This window comes from Onychostoma macrolepis, chromosome 13 (genome assembly GCF_012432095.1).
Source record: "Onychostoma macrolepis isolate SWU-2019 chromosome 13, ASM1243209v1, whole genome shotgun sequence".
Taxonomy (NCBI): domain Eukaryota; kingdom Metazoa; phylum Chordata; class Actinopteri; order Cypriniformes; family Cyprinidae; genus Onychostoma; species Onychostoma macrolepis.
In genome coordinates, this window is record NC_081167.1 from 12,156,043 (window position 1) to 12,177,286 (window position 21,244).

The 21,244-nt window shown below is 36.3% G+C and overlaps 1 protein-coding gene across 6 annotated transcripts; it reads right to left on the reverse strand.

Moving 5' to 3' along the window:
• Window positions 1-474: 474 nt before the first annotated feature.
• sufu (suppressor of fused homolog (Drosophila)) lies at window positions 475-13,667 on the reverse strand. Of its 6 annotated transcripts, none has more exons than XM_058795320.1 (13): window positions 13,310-13,667; window positions 12,924-13,058; window positions 12,572-12,708; window positions 11,658-11,839; window positions 11,314-11,399; window positions 10,891-10,963; window positions 9,575-9,728; window positions 9,343-9,445; window positions 5,639-5,677; window positions 5,103-5,237; window positions 1,837-1,975; window positions 1,628-1,696; window positions 475-1,524 (listed from the first exon to the last, which is right to left on the reverse strand). In XM_058795320.1, the coding sequence occupies exons 1-13, from the start codon at window positions 13,459-13,461 to the stop codon at window positions 1,435-1,437; spliced, it is 1,494 nt and encodes a 497-aa protein (XP_058651303.1). In that variant the 5' UTR covers window positions 13,462-13,667; the 3' UTR covers window positions 475-1,434. The 6 variants fall into 6 exon arrangements, with proteins under 6 accessions (XP_058651303.1, XP_058651305.1, XP_058651302.1 ...); XM_058795319.1 differs by having other exon boundaries at window positions 476-1,524; window positions 9,575-9,731; window positions 13,310-13,665; XM_058795321.1 differs by having other exon boundaries at window positions 477-1,524; window positions 9,575-9,731; window positions 11,658-11,800; window positions 13,310-13,660.
• Window positions 13,668-21,244: the final 7,577 nt, after the last annotated feature.

The window sequence follows — 21,244 nt, forward strand, 5'->3', positions numbered from 1 at the left end:
TTATTTAGCAACTTACCTTTTTGAAAACACAGCTGGTTCAGAATTAGTTTGAGGAGTTGGTGCATGTAATTTACAGTAGTAAGTGTCTCTTAACGAGTTTTTCACTCAATTTTAGTCAATTTAATAAAATAAATAAAATAAAAATGTCAAGTAAATATTGGAATTGGAACCCATAAGGCAAATTCTCTTCTGGGTTTTAGAACTGAACAGCTGTGTTTGAATGTACCATCTATTATCTGACCAGCCCACCAGAATGCTGTTACTTATTCCACATGCAAAGAGGGCATTTACATTGGGATCTTAAAGAGACCGCATCAAAATACAGAGCTTATAATTCAGTCACAGGCAAACTTGCTGGTTCTCTCGGAGGAATTTCGTGCCTGGTTGTCATCAGAAAATACTGTATCATTTAATGTGAAAGAAGGATTCTGTGCAAAAGTAAAACATGGCATTTTTTCAGGTTGTATCATCAAAATCAACACAAACATCCCGATTTATGTAAATAACTTTAATGCACTTAAGGGTAACAAAACCACAGGCAGTGTAGTGATTCTCCAGAATATAAAAAAAAACGCCAGTACACTAATTAAATTCATCTTTTCAAAAGCACTAATAGAGGTTCTTTTTTTAAACTTTGACCTATATTATTGAGCACACATCCCAAAAATAACAAATGCACATTCTAGAAAATAGACTGCCGTCCAGGAACCAGTTAGTTTGCTTCCCTATAAAGAGGCTTGGAATGCAATCATAAAGTCAAATGAAATGAACTTCAATACAAGTAAAATAGTTAACAAAAATAAACAAAAGAAAGATCAGGGAACTATTTCATGCTTCTCAACTTAACATTTGACATGAGGTTTAGAAAACATCCATTCTGTACAGGCTTTGGTATTGTGAAGGTGAACTGACTAACCACCTATTGTTTGACAACTAAATGAAGACCTTATGAAATATCATCAACCTTAAATAGGCACAGCTGTATTTTATATATGCAAACCAGATTTTTTTTTTTTATAAACATGCTTAAAAACATGCTTTCCTTCACATTACAAGCAGGATTTAGAAAAGCAAATTTTCTTTTAAAATGTAACTTCAGTCCATTCTAAGGTGAAAAAGGCACCAGTGCTTGCACATTGTCTCGTGCTGCTAAACGTTCAACAAGAAATGTGTTTTTTGAAACAGACCAGAAAAACAATCAACAATTTTTCCTTAAGAGTGAATAGGTAGACCGATGCAAACACAAGTGGTATAACGGAAAACACAAAATGTTGTACATGTAAAAGAAATGTGTCATGTGCAATCATCTACGATGCTCTCTGGGAAAAGGGGAAGTGTCTGAATGTCTGTTTCCTTCAGCTGTCTGTAGGCACAAAGAGTTGAGCTCCTTTCTGTAGATGTGGGTTTGTAATCAGGGACAGTGTGCTCCCAGTCTTATTGCAGTGGGCTGTCAAACACTGTGTCTGGCAGGACAGAGATCTTTAGCTTCTTATCGGGCCAGCTGTACTCCTTCGGCAGCTTAGACTGGGTGAGAGGGTAAAGAGATATATAGCATGTTAAAAACACAACCAGTTTTAAAAGGTTACAAAACCAGTGAAATATCTTAATGTGAGGTCTAAAATCTTACCACTTCACGGGTGCTCAAATCCTGAACGTCAGCTAGCATCTGCTCTACAAACTCCTCAGTAAGTAGTATCTAAAGTGAGGGGATCAGAACAAACGTCACACACATGGAACGACACTGAACTTCTGTTCAACCAAAAATGAAACTTTCCCTGAACATTTACTCATCACCAGGCCATTTTTTGGGATATAATAGTAATGCATGTCTGTTACCTGTAACCACGGTCCATGAGCAGCATATGGATGCTCTTCTGTGGCAAAGGCCCCTTCTACCCCAGTGGATACGAAGGTGATTGCCGTGTCTCCATTAATGCTTTTATATGTGAAATGTCGGCCATGAAGCAGACGACCTCTACAAGAAAAGATTAAAAAGAAAAAAGCTGAATTAATCATTTACACAGACATTGATAAGTGTTGTTAACGCAAGCGGGAAATAAAGCTATAAGTAACCTGATGTTCACTTTCTCCCTGCTCTCACTTGGACTTTAAACAAAGGCTTCTCTGTGAGCCTTGTCTCTGTTTCTGTCCAAACAAGGAGATTACATAAAACTCATATCCCTCTCTTTCAGTGCCAGCAATATCAGAGCTGTTAGCATTTCAGTGAGCTCAATTTGTTTGTAAACTGTAATATATTGTAATATGATCATCAAATGCAAATCAGCACACTAGTACAATGTGTACTTCTACTTCTCACTTCTGAGTGAAATCACAATCCCTGCCCATAATCATAAAGTTCAAGCCTCAACAAAAAGGATTTGCAAATGCCAGCAAAATGCACATACACAAGTAAACTTAATCTATTAAGACATGTCATGATTAAAGTGAAATATGAAAATGGAAAAAAATGTTGATAGCGGTATTACATTTCGATCTGCTCGTGTTACATCAGGTTATGATGTATTTTTACGCATTATGACATCATATCACAGGTTTCGGTCACACTTTATATTAGGTGGCCTTAACTACTATATACTTACATCAAAAAATAAGTACAATGTACTTATTGTGCTCATAGTGTATTGCAAAACACTATTTCTGCTATTGAGGTGGGATACGGGTAAGGTTAGGGACAGGTTTGGTGGTCTGGGTAGGTTTAAGGGTGGGTTAAAGTGTAAGGGATGGGTCAACAGTGTAATTATAAATATAATTACAGAAATTACAAATGTAATTACATATAGGTATTTTTAAAAATATAGGTATAATGTAAAAACATGTGCATTGTACCAAATGATTAATTCAAATGTAAGTACATAGTAGTTAAGGCCACCTAATATAAACCCTTTTTATGTTAGTAAACATTGTGACGCTTAGGTGGAGGCAGAAAGATTCCACTGACCGCTTCACTAACGCTAGCTATGAAGTTTGTTACCTTGTTTTTTTAACAATGGCTGGAGAAAATCCGATTTTACCTGCATATGTGAGGTCACTCACTGTGCAGGACCATGATTGTTATTTAAATAAGTTAACTTTAACGGACAAAATCAGATTGGCCGACCCTATGCTCATGGATGGACGATCTGACAGGATTACCTCCGATTGAGTGACTCGAGTCACATATAACCTTAGAGAAACCTAACGAGTAGTAAAGAGAAGCTCACCTGTGTCTATCTAGTCATGAAGATGTACATATATTTCAGTTTCAGCAGGCAACTATTTTTACAGCTAATGTTGAGATGTGAGAGTGAACTGGGCCAAAATATGTATCATGGCCAAATAGTTATTTTAAAGTATATACATCCTGTAAATTATGCAAGTTAACAATACATACAGTACATTTAAAGGAAGCTGTGAATTAGAATTTGATTATTCTTTCTTACTAAGTTCTTAGAAAGTCCAGCCACTATCAATCACAACAATGTATATTACAGATGATTAAGCATATACATCGTCAGTTTGTTGTTTTACACACATGCGCACAGACATTATTTCATAGTTGTGAGATGCATAAGAAATTTTTAGACACGTAACACAAACCATAATCCATAACAAAAGACGATACTTTATTTAACCTTTTCTGATGAGAAGTGTGCACTGCAAACGCGAGCATTTTTGATGATTGTTTCTGTCAAGTCCACTCGTTTTATCTGGTTTAACCACAGCTGTTGTTGGTTTTTTGTCTGGGAGTGGCAGCAGGTATGCGTTAAAATTTAAAATAGGAGCCTGTACTACGTCGATTCTTGCATCCAACATCACACAGGGTTCCCACACCTTGGTTAACTTCAAATTCAAGGACCTTTCAAGTACTTTCCAGGTCCAATACCCTCAAATTCAAGGACTTAATGTGGGGACACAGTTCAAGTGAGAGCAAGGTTACATTGCGTCACCTTGTAAGATACATTGTTACAGCTTTCATGCCTCAAACACAACTATGCAAAAAAGCTTTTTTTTTTTTTTTTGCATTTATTTTTGGCCATATGACAGAAATCTGATATTCTATTTGTCATATTTCTGTTTTGCATAAAACTGAATAATACTTTGTACATACTATACTGTATTCTAAAATGATCTGATATTAACTTTTGCATGGATTTTATTGAAAAGAGCTTAGGCTCATGTAACCAGAAGTTTTAAGATATTTGAATATACTTAAGTTTTTCTTGCCTCATGGCTTTTCATTATTTTAACAAGCAAAGTAATACAACATTACATCCTTTGGATCTCTGGCAAGCCATTCTTTGTAATCTTCTTTGGTAAGCCAAATATCTTGAAACTTGCATTTTCCAGGCATCACGTTTCAGCGGTTTCAGCCTATTTTTGCAATGTGCACGGTGTGTCTGTGAAATGTTGAGGTACCATCTTAGTAGTTTTGTGTGCGTGTGAACGTCATGGCATCAAACAACACAAAGTACCTCAAATAGGAAACACTTAACGTAACGCATAAATGTGCATAACTAACGTAAATCAAGCAAGCTAGTATGCATATGCCACAAAGTGTTGGCGAAATAACACATTAGCGGACCGGAGGGAATAATATGGAATTTTCAAGAACCTGTAGATATATGTTTGTTTATTTTCAAAAACTTTCCAGGGCCTTGAAAATTTTTAATCAGATTCACAAACTTTCAAGGATTTCAAGGACCCGTGGGAACCCTGATCACAACAAGATGATATTTTAAGCTCCTTATGTAGCCGAATCTGCGCTGGTTTGAATTAGCCGCCTCCAGTTTTCCCTTTGTTTTGCCTCCAGCTAGCGTTGTGACGTAATCGTGACGTCAGCACAAAAAGGGTCTATAAAGTGGGACCCAGGTTTCTGTTGAGTTTATGGCAATGGCCAATCAGAGGTGTTCAGTCACCACTCAAAACATTCGTTCTGCAGTATTTGACAAAGACAGCACAAAAATGCCCCTGGAAATTACCTGGAACTGAATTTGAATTGAATTAACAGAAAAATTTATTTCCGACCCTGGGGAATTTCAAGAAAACGTATGGCAAATGACTTTTAAGTATGCAAGTACACTCCCAACGGAGTTCTGCCTTACCTGAGGCACAGTGGGAGAAGAGTCCCAGACTCCTGGTTGAACTTCAGATGCACGCTTTCCAGCTGTCGTGTTCGCACCAACTCATGAGGGACAATAGCAGCCGAGCTCTCGCTCTCTAGACTGTCCTTACGGCTCCTGGGATAATAGAAGAGGGGAAAACATAAGGAAAAAACAGAATGAGGGTGTCCAAGTGCCACATTTGAACTATATAAAAGTCATTGCATTAGATAACCTCGTTGTAACCGTGTTCATCACATTAACTATGAACCTGATCCACTAAAGTTTAAATACCAGAAATGTTCCAAATACTGATGTGCAATGTCATTCATACATTTGTAGCTTAAGGATCTAAATACTTTTTTTTTTTTTTAAAGTAAGAAATAGTGCAGAGATTTGTGTTTCCATTTTGTTGTAACAAAAAGTAACTTGCAGACACTGCACTGAAAACCCATTTTCAAAGTGGAATAAAGAAGAATAGTCTCCGTAGTCCATTTGTTGGAGAAATAGTTTCAGTTTCACTCGTAGTTGGCTCTTACCTTGATATCTGCTGGGTCTGGAAATGTCCAACTGATTGTCTATGGAGAAATTAGGGGCAGATTTGTACCACAGCGAAGTGAATGAATGCATTTACCACTACTGCCAAACGGCAAATCAATTTTATTCTTTCCAAAAGCCACTTAGAAAAAAGTAAACTTTCCCTCTTTTAAGAGATTGGAATAGCTCCTTTAAATGTATCTACATATTTGTAATTCAGGGTAATTCGGTTGCTACTGTAAGGCCTTTTAGGCATAAAATGTTGGACAGATGCATCAGTGGAGCAAGTGTGGCAAACACAGGTCAAGCAACTGATCAACAACTGACAAATAAATTCATGACACACTTAAGCGGTCTTGAAAGTTTGTCAGTTAAGTGTGCATAATGATAACTTGTAAATAAATAAAATTACATACAGGATTCAACTCATTTTCATCATGTCTGGTTCTGTTAATTGTTCTTTAACTTGCACGGCTGCTGAATCTATCGTGTGAAAAATACATTGTTGACCATAGTAGTCAAATTCCCCAACTAATTAATCTTATGAGCTGGTTCTTTTTAGTAAAACAAAATATGTTTGAATCAATCGGAGGGGGTAAGTAAATGAATCACTTACTTATTGAAACTGCAAGTCATTACTTTCATCATGTCAAACTTGAAATTCAACACAACGACTTGATCACAAGTACTAAAAGAATCATTAATGAAATCGTTAAAAGGAATCTGAACCAGAACTGTTAAATTCTTTATGATACTCAGTCAGTGCAGAAGCCTGAAATCCTTTTCCTCTCCATAAAGAAAGTATGTACAGAAGTGAAGATCTTTATTAGAAAACTGTCATTGTACATCACTTCAGCATTATGTTTCTCATTCATCATGATTATTTGGAACAGGCAACACAGCCAATTTCAGCCGGCAGTCAGGCTGAGCTCCAGGAAGTATGTCTGAATCTCTGGCTGGGCTACAAGTAGCAGGGGGCCGTGAGCAAAACAAGGGGGTGCAGACAACAGGATAGTGAGATTAACCCAGACAAACCATGCACTGAGATGATCTGGATTGTACAGCGTTTAATGAGATGAGGATGGAGTGCTTAAAACGGTCACCCCAGCTAACTGCTACCATCACAGACCTAATAATAAAGATTACAGGCAATGTCTAACAGCACAAATAATCATGGGTCTAAGGACAGTATAGCATAATACAGTACCCAATTCAAAAGCACATTTGTACTGGCAGACTATTGGCACTTGAAGCTAATTTCATGAGCTAGTAACACTGCTGTACAATAGCAGGCCAGCTGGCAAGAGTCAGCACTCTTGAGGACTAAGACTGAAGGGACAGGCTGTATCTGAAAAATACCTGCAGGTAATTATCCACATATTGGACAGGCTTCAGAGTCGCTGTCAAACCAATAGTGATTTTGATATATATAGCGGTTGAGTTGAACCAACCAAAGTTCATGAAATTCATTCCTAACTCTTGCAAAAAAATTGCAAACCTGTTTAAAAGCCATTTTTTAACTGTGCACCAAATAGGGGTGGGCGGCCTTATATAACAGTACTGCATCACATATATATCATTCATGATCAGTTAATTTTGCAGATTTTTGCCACATTGCTTTCTTGCAGTATGCATTGGGTGTTTGGGTGCAGTATACATTGGATGTCCAAGTATTCATTTTTGTGTGCCACCAACTGAAATCTATGAATGCTGAAAATAATCATTCCTAATGGGTTTTCAGCGATAATATTAACAGGCTTACAGACTGATTTATAGGGGTGGAAACTGACACTGATTTCACAAACTGATTTGATTCTGATCTCAATTCAATATTAATTCATTTGGAATGGATATGTATCAGGTACAGTACATATCGATGTTTTCGCAAGGGAAAAGTCTCTCAACTAAACTATACAACCATGTCAGTTGGTATTTTGCCATAATATTAAAGGTTAAAATTTAAAGTCCAAACTATTAAATTGCTATTTATTTTTAGATAAAGTAAACAAAACTTAAATTTTCTAGTTAAATTATCAAGCTGTGATTAAACAGCTTACCTGAGGTAAATGTAACATTACATCGTTTGCAAGCTGTTTTATAGGCGTCTTTCCGCAACTGAAACATGATACATTTCAGTACGTTTTCTTTCAACATACCTTCTGATATTAATTCATGTTTATTCCATGATATAACACTGTAAAAAATGAATCATGGGTCTTGTAATTTTCTTTTTTTTTTTTTAATTATGATAATTAAAAATAGTGAGTATATTCAGAGTTGTATAGAAAATAGAGGACTTTTTACTAATAAAACCAAGAGATGCGTTTTCCTCTTTTTTTAAAGGAAACTTAAGCAGAAAAATTAAGGAAAGAAGGCTACCTATTTATTTTAATAGAATTAGCTAACTTTTGCAGTTTTATTTTAGAGGTGATTGTTAGTTCCCAGCATGCTTTGTATATGGCTGGATATGGAGAGTAAATTTTGAAGTTAAATGCTATTTTATGTGTTTTTGAGTGAAGGGAAACATCTATTAATGTTCAGTTATGTTTGACATTTGAAATAGTTTCTGTTACATTGAAGTTTCCATTGTGCAGTGCAATCGTTACCATTGTGCAGAAGAGTAGAGCTTATGGTTATGGATACTACTCCTATAAGGCAATAAGCCTTGTTCAATGAGCAGTAGCTTTGCTAGTGCTAGTGCAGTACTTTCCAGTATTTCTCAAGTATTTTCCTACTTGAGCTATTTGGCTGTATACAGTCTTTTAAATGTACAAAATAACTCAAAGTCAAATACAAACAGGCCTCACTCAAAATCACAGACTTTTGAGAGTCAACTTAAAATAAATGAGCACATTTCACAAATTATATGAAATTCATTGTGTCATAGATGAATTAATTTAGGAGATTTTACATGATTTATTCAGGTAGATTCTATTAAATAAATGTGTTTTTTTTTTTTTTTTTTTAAATCAAGCCTTAAAAACTACTCAAAAAGTGTAATATTGTTACCATAATTTTTTTAAGTAAATAGCCCGTTCCATTTTTTACAGTGTAGTACTAAAGCTGAAGAGATGACAAGTTAGTGGATGGGAGTTGAACATTACGTATATTGTTTAGTGCTATCATCAGCTGAAAACAGCACAGACTGACAGATCGATCTTGAAACTTAAACATCGATATCAGTTCAAAATGAAGATCGATTACAATTAAGAAATCAATATTATCAATCCAGCCCTACCAACTTGCACATCTACGCAATCACGCGCACAACAGAAATGTCTGTGATGTTACATTGCTCAACCACTGGAAAAAATGGCGATGGCAGTAGACCCACATCGCTTTTCATGATTCACAGCACCCATAATCATAATCTCAATCACTTATTTGATAAATTGTGCAGCCCTGTGTACTATAAACAATATAGCAAAATCTCTACCTGGTGACACACTATGTATATACAGTCATAGTGCCCAGGCCCTGGCACCGGCACCAAACATCTTTTGTCTCCTAGCCATAAACCATAATGATGCCATCCTGTCCCGAACAGGTGGCATAGAAAACCAAAGCAGTTTGGTGTCCTGAAACAAACTCTTCAACCTTCTACTTCCAGAATTAAGGTCACAGCACTGGCTAAACCATACTTCCGCTTGACCAGTATAATCACGCAGTCCAGAAGCTCTGATTGTCATGAAAGGGCAGGACTTACTGTGGCCGGTCGTGACTGTGCCTCTGACTGCTGATGGGAGGCAGGACAGACTTGCTGTTAATCTCCAGTCCTTTCCTCAGGGCTTCTCTAATCTGTTCAGTGTCTATATGAACAATACACAAATACTCATGACAACGTCACAGTAATTTGAGCCAATACAAAATATCTGAAGCATATGGAGTTTGGTGTTTGGTTTTTAAATCGGGCTGCACTTGTCCTTAGAACCCCTCACCTTTGTCGGACAGCCTGCGTGGCTGTGACCCAATGCAAATGCTCCTGCTGTCGTCCTCATCCTCAGGAGGTCGGCTCAAGTCATCCCAGGCGCACTTGGCACTGACCCCACTCAGGTTAGAGCCGTCCGTCTCTATGCCCTTATCCACTCGTTCCTGCTTGGGATGAGCAATCAACACGCACTAATCAGCAGGAGATCAGCATGGCTGGACATGTGTCCGTCTCAGCGCAGAGAGAGAGGGGGCAGAGGACTAACAGCAGTTGGAGGTGTTGAGTTTAACAGCCACAGACTTAATTACACTCCATCTTTTCCCATCACTCCTGGAGCACAGTATGAGCTATAACAGATGACCTTAATCGCCAGGAATGATTATCATTCATTACTTGAGAGATGTGTTTAAAAAATAAATAAATAAATAAATCATAGGATATGACAAATTTAGCTTGGATCCATTTCACAAAAGTATCTTAACACGGTTAACAATTACCTATATTTAAAGGAATAATTCAAAGGGCTGATACAGATAAGCAAGCAATTATTGTTATGTTATGGTTAATAACCAATATTGCCAATGACTAATATTAAAATTCAATAAATAAATAAAACACCAAAAACGGTAACATAAAAAAAAAAGTAGATTTAGGCATCACTACATAATGTCATGTGCAGTTTGATAATGGATATTCATTTTGAGATCTGCTAAAGATTACATTTAACAGTGTTATAAAATTAGTGTTTCAAAATAACTTGGAAACATCTGTCTAAAATCAATACTTATTAGAATAATTTCAATAAGAATGTCTCGAGCACCAAATCAGCATATTTAGAATGATTTCTGAAGGATCGTGTGACACTGAAGACTGGAGTAAATTCAGCTTTGGAATAAAATATACTGCTTACATGTAAAATATACTGTTATTTTACTGTATTTATGATAAAGTAAACACAGCCTGGGTGAGCACTTCTTTCCAAAACAATAACATTTTTACCAACCTCATACTAGCGTAATATTCAATATCGACCGACGTATATGCAACATCAATCAATACTGATAATTTACTTAAATACTAAGTAAAATGTGTGAAGAGCAGACTGAAATATTATTTAAAATCATCTTAAAAAGAAGAGTTTGAGCAAATAACCATGAACAGTTGTCATATGGTAAAGATGAACATGTACATTTTTCAAAATTCGTTTTTCACACACAAAAAAATAACAGCAAGCCTTTTAGCAGCAATATCAGGGTAAATAATACGAGCATTTTCATGTGAATGATATGTTCCGTTCAACAACATGCAAAATTCAGAAAGCCTTACTTGCAAGTGTGGATCAATGTCAAATATAGTTTCCCCTCTTCTCATGTCAGTGATTAACCATGGACCCCCAGCACTGCAAACAAAACAGCAGACGAAACAAGACCCAATGCAGAATTAATGAAAAACAAGAACAGAACAAAGCATCTCAGTGCAAATGAAAGCTCCTGACCCACTTAGTGGAAAAGAAACATCATTCAAGTACGACGACACACATATTCTTACATTTGCTTACAGTAAATTTAACACAAACTTATAACTTCACCCCTCTATAAATGCCACAGAGACAAAGTAATATATCAAGGGCATTCATTTAGTTTCTCAGCTGGTTAAATCAGTCCTGCAGTTTCTTTAACGCAGTTTTCCCACCAATTGAGCACAAGCATGTCCTTGGCCTGTCTCATGGCTGGCTGTGGGATTACTCACATGTGCACTCCTCTCAGCAGGTCCAGAATGCCTTGACCGTTCCACTGCTGCGCTGCCTGCAGCTCCTCTGTGCAAACACCCACAATCTGATGAGCACAGAAGGAAAAACTTAATTTACACCAATCACAAGGAGACGCATGCATAGGAGGACAAGGTTAATAAATGTAATGTCTTAAGGTCATTTCAAATAAACGGTGGGGCTCAGCTGAACCTAAATAGCTACATAAACATGTGTGAAACCGATCTCAAAGGCTAAAGAAACAAATAAGAAAATGAAATAAATGTGATTTTATATTAGCCTACAGTCAACAACTTTTTGAAACAGCTGGGTTGTTGTGCCTGACCTGAAGGAAGCTGACGTGACCAAAGGGGGTCTGCACCGGCTGCATCTGAGGGTCCTCCGTTAGTAGCATATGCTGGATTCTAGACTCGCTGTTGTCCAACGGACTGTGCCACGAAATGTGATCGCCACTACAGAATGTGTTTTCTGTTGCAGAGCAAACGATTCGTCTGAGAGGACTGTATACTTTCAAGAGAGTAATATTTAAATATGATTTTAATTTGACAACTCTAATATATTGCATACAGTACATGCAATAGAGTATAGACACAGATACCTGCTCTGGGACAAATCTGCAATTTTCACATTAAAACACTAAGAAAAGTTTGTTTGTACTTCAAATAAAAAAGCTACTAAAATAAAGCAGAAAGCCACATTCTGCTAAATACAGTCTGCACATATTTAGATGTGTGATTCCACATGCTGCACCTCATATCACTCAGTTGGATATGCGGAGGTCTTATTTTATTAAAACTGGCAGGCAAAAACTAAATCTGGATTTTAGGTTTGATCTGAAGTGCAAATATATGGGGAAAAAAGGTCTTTTTTGCAGATTCTCTTTATCCTGAGACACCACTGTACTTCTTTTCAACTTGATTATATTATAGTATTACAGTTATACAAAGCCAAACTTTATTTCAAGGCTTTATTTTACATTTGCATGTCCCACTCAAGCTTGATTATTACAGCTGTAAGACAGTAAAAGTGTCGCTTATAAGCATTAAATGGTTCATACTATCAGGCTGAGAAATAATGATCATGAAAAACTACATTTTTACCATTTACACCATATATTAAATGACTTTAAATCTGTTAAAGCTGAAAACAACAGCTGCTACATTGTTTTGATATTACAGAAGGAATGCTCCCAGGAATTATAAAACTCCAAGCCCTAAAGAGTGGGTACAGGTACAGTACCTGATTGAAACACGTAACGAGCCAAGCCTTGCATGAGCTCAGCTGGCCAGGTAGGGGGTGCCGTCTCTCCTGTTTCTCTCTTCAGCCGAAATGTGAGCTCAAAACCAAAACCACTTGGGCCCTCTTGACCTGTGAATCTATAAAGAAGCAGAATACAGCTGAAATTCAATCCCTGCCAACCTACTATCAATACATCTCTTCACATAAAACTAAACGTCAAATTCATTCAACTGCAGAAACTTCATGCAAGTGAATACATCATGTAAATATGAATACAAGTTGAACTAAACTAGCTGGGTATTGCTGTAACAACTGTCATATAATGAAACTTTCATCTCATAATCTGTCTTACTCATGAACTCTGTTGTCCCCATACAAGTCACTTAGACCCAGGCTGACATAGTGCCAGTGTTCAGGTACGTCTTGTCCAGGACATCCCAAGTTTCTGTACATACTAATGTAGTCCAAAGGATCTGGACCCCCTAACCTGAAAAGAGGATCATGGGAGGAAAAAGTGAGTCACTGAGATGGAAAAGTACACTTGAAAGTTTGTTATTTACCTATTAATAATGCTTCTGCGGACTGAAATTAGATTTTATCTTTGATCACCACTCAGTGTTTTAATAGTACAAACTAGTTCTGGAATAGTTCTTGGAATAAAATCCAGTTTTACTGAACTTGTTTTTATGTGTGCATATCAAGCAACAACATAAAATAGGAACGCTTCAGACGTCTCACCAATACTTCACAATGGCTGTGACTTGCAGCGGGTTCGCCTGATCGGGATACAGACGCCTGCATTCCCCATAAATGGCCTGCAATCCCGGGGGAAAGATCGAGGCGAGGCCGAGGTGCGCTGCTGCTCCGCTGCTAGGCCGCATCCCATCCATCCCCACACGGCCGCACCAAACTGGGAAAAAAGTTGTCGAGAAGCAGGAAAAAACGGTATTCTTTAAAATTTACGATTAAAAAAGGCGATTAAACCACCGATATTGTAAAAACGACTTGCAACACTTTCCCCCCTATGTTTAGCCCCTGTTGCAGTTTCCTCTGTGTTTGATGTCCAAAAAGGGGACGTGGCTAACACTTTGATTGACGCTTGAGCCACCCAATCAGAACAGCTGTTAGAAAGATACGACATGAGAGCCGCGATGCGATTGGACGAATGTATTGTGATTAATAAATTTGTTAGCTGTTGATCCATGTGGAGGTGGGGCTCAGTGTCCAATATATGCCATTCACATAAACAACTGTTTCTTATTTCTTTTCTTTTTTTTTACTTTTGCGCCATTTAGAGATGAAATTGACAGTTTTTTAATGTATTATTTTCATTACATTTCAATAGCTTCTGTTAACATTCCAATCATAATTTGTTGAATTTTTGTTTTTGCCTACCACGCATGCATAATTAAATTAATATATTATTCATTTTTGTAAATGTCCCTCTTTTTTCATTTTTAATTCCCCCCCCCCAGAAAACAAGATCTATTTTCATTAATACTTTTTAGATCTTTTTTTGTTTTTGTAGTTTTTTTTTTTTTACTTTTTCAGTCATTTACTGCTAATATGACACTTAAACTGTATTTTTCACATGCCAGAAATTTTAGTAATTTATCTATTTGTTTCAAAAATCTATTTCATTTTGGCGTTGTACTGTTATTATTGCTAAAGCCGAAATTTGGGAATCTACTAACAGTACTTTCCAAAGTACGTAAAGGTTTAGTGCCACCTGCTGGACAGACTATTAACTGAACATGCGCCTGGACTTTATGTTATACAATAATGTAAGATGACAATATATTATGAAAACATCATAATTAACAGGATGAATCTCATTCTTGTTTTATGAATGTTCTGTGTTCTTAGTTTTATATCTTGCCCTTGGTTTATTCAAAGATAAGATCATAAGTCATAAGTTCTGGAAAGTGATGTAATGACACTAATGTTTCACTTCCAGCAGTCAGAGAGGTCAACTGATGGCCTCATGTGGTTTATTAGTCATTGCTGATGTTAAAAGCTTTCTTTAATTCTGTTTTATTGTAATATCTTTTAACAATGTATCCTTATGTTTACACTACACATAGTTGTCTTGGCAGCAGCCATCTGGTATAGTGTTTTGCCAGAGTTTTAGTTAGTATATTTTGTCTTTCTGCATTCTATGAATATGCTTATGCCCAAAATTATAACAGAAAAAAATTCAGAGATTAACAACACTTTCTCCAGAAAATCAGCTATTATGCAGCTTGTCAGAACAGATTATTTATATACAAGGCCTGTTTATGGCAATTATGACTGATAAGATGAGTAGGCTACATGTTGATGTTACGTGGTACTTGGATACCAAAACTCGTTATACTAGTTGCTGCAAGAGATGCAGCAGGCAAGATTTTCATTGTTTACGCCTCAATTCATGGCTGCTGCTGCAATAACTTGAAAAATCTCCTGTACATTTATGTACAGAGTTGTTTAAATTTACACATAATGCTTATATTTTGTCAGTAGAACTGTATGCATTACACAGTTTACTTATTTGTTGTTGATGTACATTTTTGTTGTTGTGTAATTTTGTCTTCCTAAATTACATAATCATACTAGGTTCTTACTAATACTCCAATTATGTTTTTCTGTGTGTATTTTGCTGTCAGAGCTATCAAGACACAGCTGAGCATATAGAGTACCACTATTTCTATGGACCAAACCAAAAAGTTTCTTTTAGTCCTATTTGGTACTATCAATCAAGTGTGCTTCCTCTGCCAAATGTTGCTCCAAAACAAGCCCCAGGATTCAGTCACCATGAGATGGCCAGTGAAGCATGGCCGGAAGGGTTCAGAGGGGAGCTGCTCTAGAGGGAAACTCCAGAGAGTGCTCGGCGTGAACTGAGAGCTTCCAGAGTTTGTGAAAGAGGATCTGAGTTGGGTGTATGGCACTTACCCCAGCACGTAATCTGTGAGGATCAGCTATCAGAACGGGGAGATTTTAGTTTGAGGGAGCCCTCGTGTGGGTGAACAACAGGAATATAGGGTGGAAAAGAAGGTGCTGCGAAAGGAGACAAGTCTTCCAGAGGGGCATGTTGTGAGTGAAATAAAAGAGAATAAAAAGAAGGCAAAAAACAATGTGACTATATTGCTGTAATCTTTCTGTTTAGTGCTATCTACTGTCAGTTGAGATAAAAAAATAAAATAAAAAAGTGATTATATAAGACAAATCAAGTGTGTAAACAAGAATGAATGAAGTTTGGGAAATTAAAATATGATGTACACTAAAAAAAATTGGTGCAGAAACACGTTTCAAAGACAAATAATTAAAAAGAAATTGCAAGTAACACGTTGAATTAAACGTGATATTTTAAAGTAGAAAAACTAAAATAGTATTTTCATGAAATGTACAAAATCCACTCCATTACAAAAATCTCATTTCATATCAATGGTATGTAAAATTATTTGTTTGTAAATGGATGCATCACATTCCGACAGTTTTGATAGTTTTTGTTTACCCACAATTTAATTTGACACACTACAATTATTCTTATTTACACATTATAAAAATGAGTTTTAAAGTGGTAAATAAAACAAATTTTTTTTTATTTTTTCTACTACTACTTTTTACTACTTTTGTGTTGCTTTGCAATTCTTTGTAATTATTTATGAAATCTACTAGCAATTTCTGAGTTAAAATTGTCTCAAAGTAAATCCCACAATCTTATTTTTCAGTGAAACACACACACACACACGTTTGGTTTGCGATCCTTGTGGGGACTCTTCATAGGCGTAATGGTTTTTCTACTGTACAAACTGTATGTGCTATTGCCCTACACCAACCCTACACCTAAACCTACCCCTTACAGGAAACTTTCTGCATTTTTAGTTTTTCTAAAAATTTCATTCTGTGTGATTTATTAGCTTGTTTACACGTGGGGACCTCGATTTAGGTCCCCACCGTGACACGAGTCCCCATGAGTCAGGTTTAAGTCCCCACCTGAATATAAAAACAGGTACACACACACACGTAATTATATTCACATCTTTAAAGTGTCCTTTAATACTGATTAAAAATAATGTATTTCTTTTGGATATGTGAAAAAATAAACATTTTACAAACAATATATTTGTTATTATCAGCTGGGAAAAATATTCATTAATTTAATCTTCAACTAACACTAATAAATAACATAAAACATACATTTGCAAAAGCAAGTAACACTTCAGCAAAACAATGGTGAAATGAGAACGCACCGCTACACAAAATACCAGTATCTGAGTGATCGTAATGCATAAAAAGATCACAGATGTATAGACACCCCAAACTGTATTCAGATGGCCACTACCAATATTATAGTCTCTGCATTGAATGAGTGTTGACCAGATCATTATGATATTCATACTGGTCATGAACAATTTTCTTGTGAGGGTGTCTATTACTCCAGATTTCCAAGGAATCGATCCTGAGTCATTTGCTGGGAATAAGAGATAAGACATGCCTGCGGTTATAGCGTGGGAGTCAGTGCATCATTTGCATAACGTCAGCTCACCACTGGCTTTACTGAAAAATCTGGCCATGTTGTCTGGCAATACATTTATATCCAACCCACAGACATACAAGATGAATCCACATCATACACCCTCTAAAAGGCACTGCTAAACATCTGACCTATGTTACTTATAAGTGCCCTGTACTTGAAAAACGACACGGAAGTAGTGGACAGACTTTGGTCATTTGATAAGCACACCCACAGTGTCTGATAAATGAGAGTGTGCATTTAACAAAATATGCACTGAAACATAAAATACAAATAAATTAAAAACAGCCACAGAAGGTACTTTGAAAAAATCAGTGAATATTTATTGGAGAACACATAAAACATACATATCATAAGGCACTGTAACATGACATGAAATAACTTGTATATAAACACACACAAATATAATTGTATTAATATAATTTTAATAATTGTAAATAATTATATATATCAAAATAAAATTTTGAATAGAATAGAATTATTATCAATAGAATAGAATGTATATTTTAAATTATTTGATGTCTTTTTTGTACATTTGTTTAGAAGACATTGAACACAATGCCAGAAGAACTGAGCCCATAGATGAACTCTTTATGATCACCATCTATGGAATTCAGTTCTCAAGGCTTAAGTGCTCAAGACCAACTTTGTCAGTATTTACTTAACATGAATTTTCTTAAATCACACTCATTTGGTAATGATACATATATGCTGTTGTCTGTGGGGTGTTTTAAAATTTTTATATCTATGTTGCTTCGACTAAAACGGTGTCCATTCATTAGCCCAAAGCTGAACACTTCTCAAAGCTTACAAAAAAAATACATGAACAAACAACCAAGAAGCCCTGTTAATTTGGCCGTTACAGAGTTCAAGAGTTCTGATACACTTTTGCTGTTTTCTTGAACAAGAGAAGCACAGCTAATAAATTCATAGGTGTATCTCTGCGAAGGCCACAGGGTTAGTGACGTAATTCACCTCACGTTTTTGTCTCAATGTTATCTCCATCACATATTTGTTTAATGTTTGATCATTAATTAACTGCAGCGAAAAAGCATTGAACTTCATGTCCTTAACGGAGAACCTGCCACACCTGAGGACTTTCAGGAAACTGTCTCTTCCCAATAAACGGCACTGAACCAGTAAAACTGCCCTGATGGGTGCACAGTTGGAAACCCCCTCTGAAGTCCCAGAAATAGCTTCTTTTTTTTTAATGCTCTGATGAACAACACACCACATTTTGAATTGATATAAAAACTACATTTGTATAAGCTCACGGTTCAGACATTAGAAATGTCATGAAAACTCAATAATTATATTTTATAGATACAGTGATATATTATTTTTACCCACCACACATCTCTCATAATTCATTTTGCATTTATTTTTCTCCCAAAACACATGTCATACTGAACATCCAATACTTATCTGATAAGGAGAGAGGCACGATTATCCCAGTTTGTCAGGATCAACTTCATATCTTTCGTTCCCGTGCGTTTATGCCTATCATGGATCAAGCCATTGCTTTAAATTCCACAATCCTTATTTGCCATTAGAGACTCCCGTAACTCACATGTAAAGCCAGAGATGAGCGGTGTTCTTGTGACCTCTGAATATATGACTTCAGTTTTCGCTCAGCTTAAATATCACTCTCTCTCGCTCTCTTTCTGTTTTTATCTCCCTCTTTCACTCACTCACTCACTCACTCCCTCATGCTCTTTTAGTACCGTAAGCCTGCAATCACTTCCCAGTAAGAAGGAAGCAGTGGGAGGGAGTCTCCCGCCCCCTCATAATGAATCAATACAAAGCGCTTCTGAGGAAAAACATCTCACTGGTTCAGCCCTCAATTCCCATAAAACAAAAAAGGGAAAAAGGGAGACGGAAAGAAAAAAAAGGCTTGTCAGAGAGGGAACCAGGAATTCCCCTTATTGCAAAAGAGCAGTTTCATGACAAGAGCAGTGACTTAGCAGAGACTAGGCAGCAACGACGCTGCCGTGTTTCCATAAAGGAAATGGAAATGGCACATGTGGAACCTACATTTGCAATGTCATGTTTACATGTGATGAAGTCTCTGACAAAAATAGTTAAAAAGTGGTCAATTGGAATTTTCTGCTGACTGATACATGTACATTGCATCATAATGAGGTGTGGTGTTAAAACCATGAATACAGTTGTTCCACTCCCCACACTACTTCCATCTATCGCTTACTGTAAAATGAAGTCATTGAACATTTCACACCCTCCTTACTGAAATAGCCTACATAGTTTCATTGACGGCACAGTATTTAAGCTGCCTGCTTGTGTGGATATGATGGTTGTTTTTCATTATTTTGTATGTAAAGGAAACATCAGATCAGTTACTAATGTTGTTATGGAAGAAATAGTTTATTTATAGTGAAATTTTGGCATATGGTAACCTGCAGTTGTTACCTTAAATGGTTAGTTCATCCAAAAACTAAAATTCTGTGATCATTTACTCACCCTCATGTTGTTACAAACTTACTTCCATAAGTGGAACACAAGAGAAGAGATTTGTTCTGTTATTTGTTCATACAATATGGGGTCCAGTGTTATTCTGGAACCATTGATATTAATTATATAGTCAAAAAAATACAAAATAAAAAGTCTTGAAGATATTTTGAAAGTAAGCAGTTTTGAAATGACACGAGAGTGAGTAAATGATGAATTAATTTTTATTTTGGGATGAATTATTCTTTTAGGAGCTATTTCTTCCTGAGACAACTCTTAAATTTTGATTTGTTAACTTCATTGTCATTTCATTTAGATGTTAACCCATGAAGCACTTTTTTTTCCCCCAGTGTACATTTACCCCACAATATGAACAAAAACAACTGTGTTTTTGCACTGCACCAAATGATGACATGGAAAATAATCAGTATTATTTTCTAAAAAATATATATGCCAGGATGGAAGATGATGTAAAAACGAAAGCACTTTATTAATAAAGTCATTTTGAAGTCTCTAAATAATTTGTAGGTTGTTCCTAAAAAATTACACATACTAAGAAGGAGTGAGGATAGGGTCAAACCATCCATGTGCAATGACTTAAAAGCTAACGGCCACAATAAGGGAATCTACTTTCAGAGCAAATCCTTCTGCTGGTGGGATAAGTTGCAATTGACATTTTGCACAGACTTCAGAAACAGACCTGGCTTTCATGCTGCTGTTTGAACACAGGGGAAATTGGCTGCAAAGGTCACTGAGCCCATTTCCTCTCCCCCTTGCTCACAGAGACTCAGACCTTTACAGCACCCACTGATTTTCACCTGCAACGTATTTTAATAGTTACCATTCTCAAACGCTCAATGTGTGTGTTCTCCTTAGGTGAGGGCTATCCGAGGTCAGTGTTCGATGTATTTTCCTCCTCCATGTATGGTCTCTGGCGTGATGATGCCTTCCCAAAAGCCAGTGTCACAGTTGAGAAGCATGACTAAGAAGAAAGCGATGATTGCTGAAATTAGCAGAAGTGGACCTTGCCTTTATTTCTTGTAAACGGCTTGTGCAAAATCAGTGAGGTTAATGCAGTGGCGGAAGTTCTTTATTGCTATCTTTTTTAAACTTACAGTTGTCAGGCCATAGAAGAACTCACTATCCTCTTTTAAAATCCTTTCATGAGTTAGTCAGATTTGATGTGAAATATGTCAATTTACTTTATTTACCTAGTTGATATTTTATTTGATTTTAATTGTTATTATTTTTTGACAATTTTTCAGTTACACAGCTTTCTTTGGAAATTCTTGTCTTAATGTCAGTGTACTTAATTCTTGTCAGTATCTTAATTTAAAAAGAAGAATACTGTTGAAATTAAATAATTGGGGAACACTGGAAATGTTTAGATGACTTTACAAAACTTATGTAAATTAAAATGTGTAAAGTAATAGATGAAAAATAACATGTAGAGGAGCGTCTGAAAACAAATTAATTCATTTTATAATTTTTTTAAATGCATGATTTAATTTCTAGCATTATTCAATGTTTGCTTGGTTATGACTAAAGCTCACACGAATCCATTCTAGACCATGACGCTATGGTGCCTTGGAAGTCTGACTAAAACTAGTTTCCTTAGAAGATTCCTTCACAGCAGGCCGTACAGTGGAATGAAAGGTTACGGCAGAGAATTATAGGCTCAGACTCCAGTT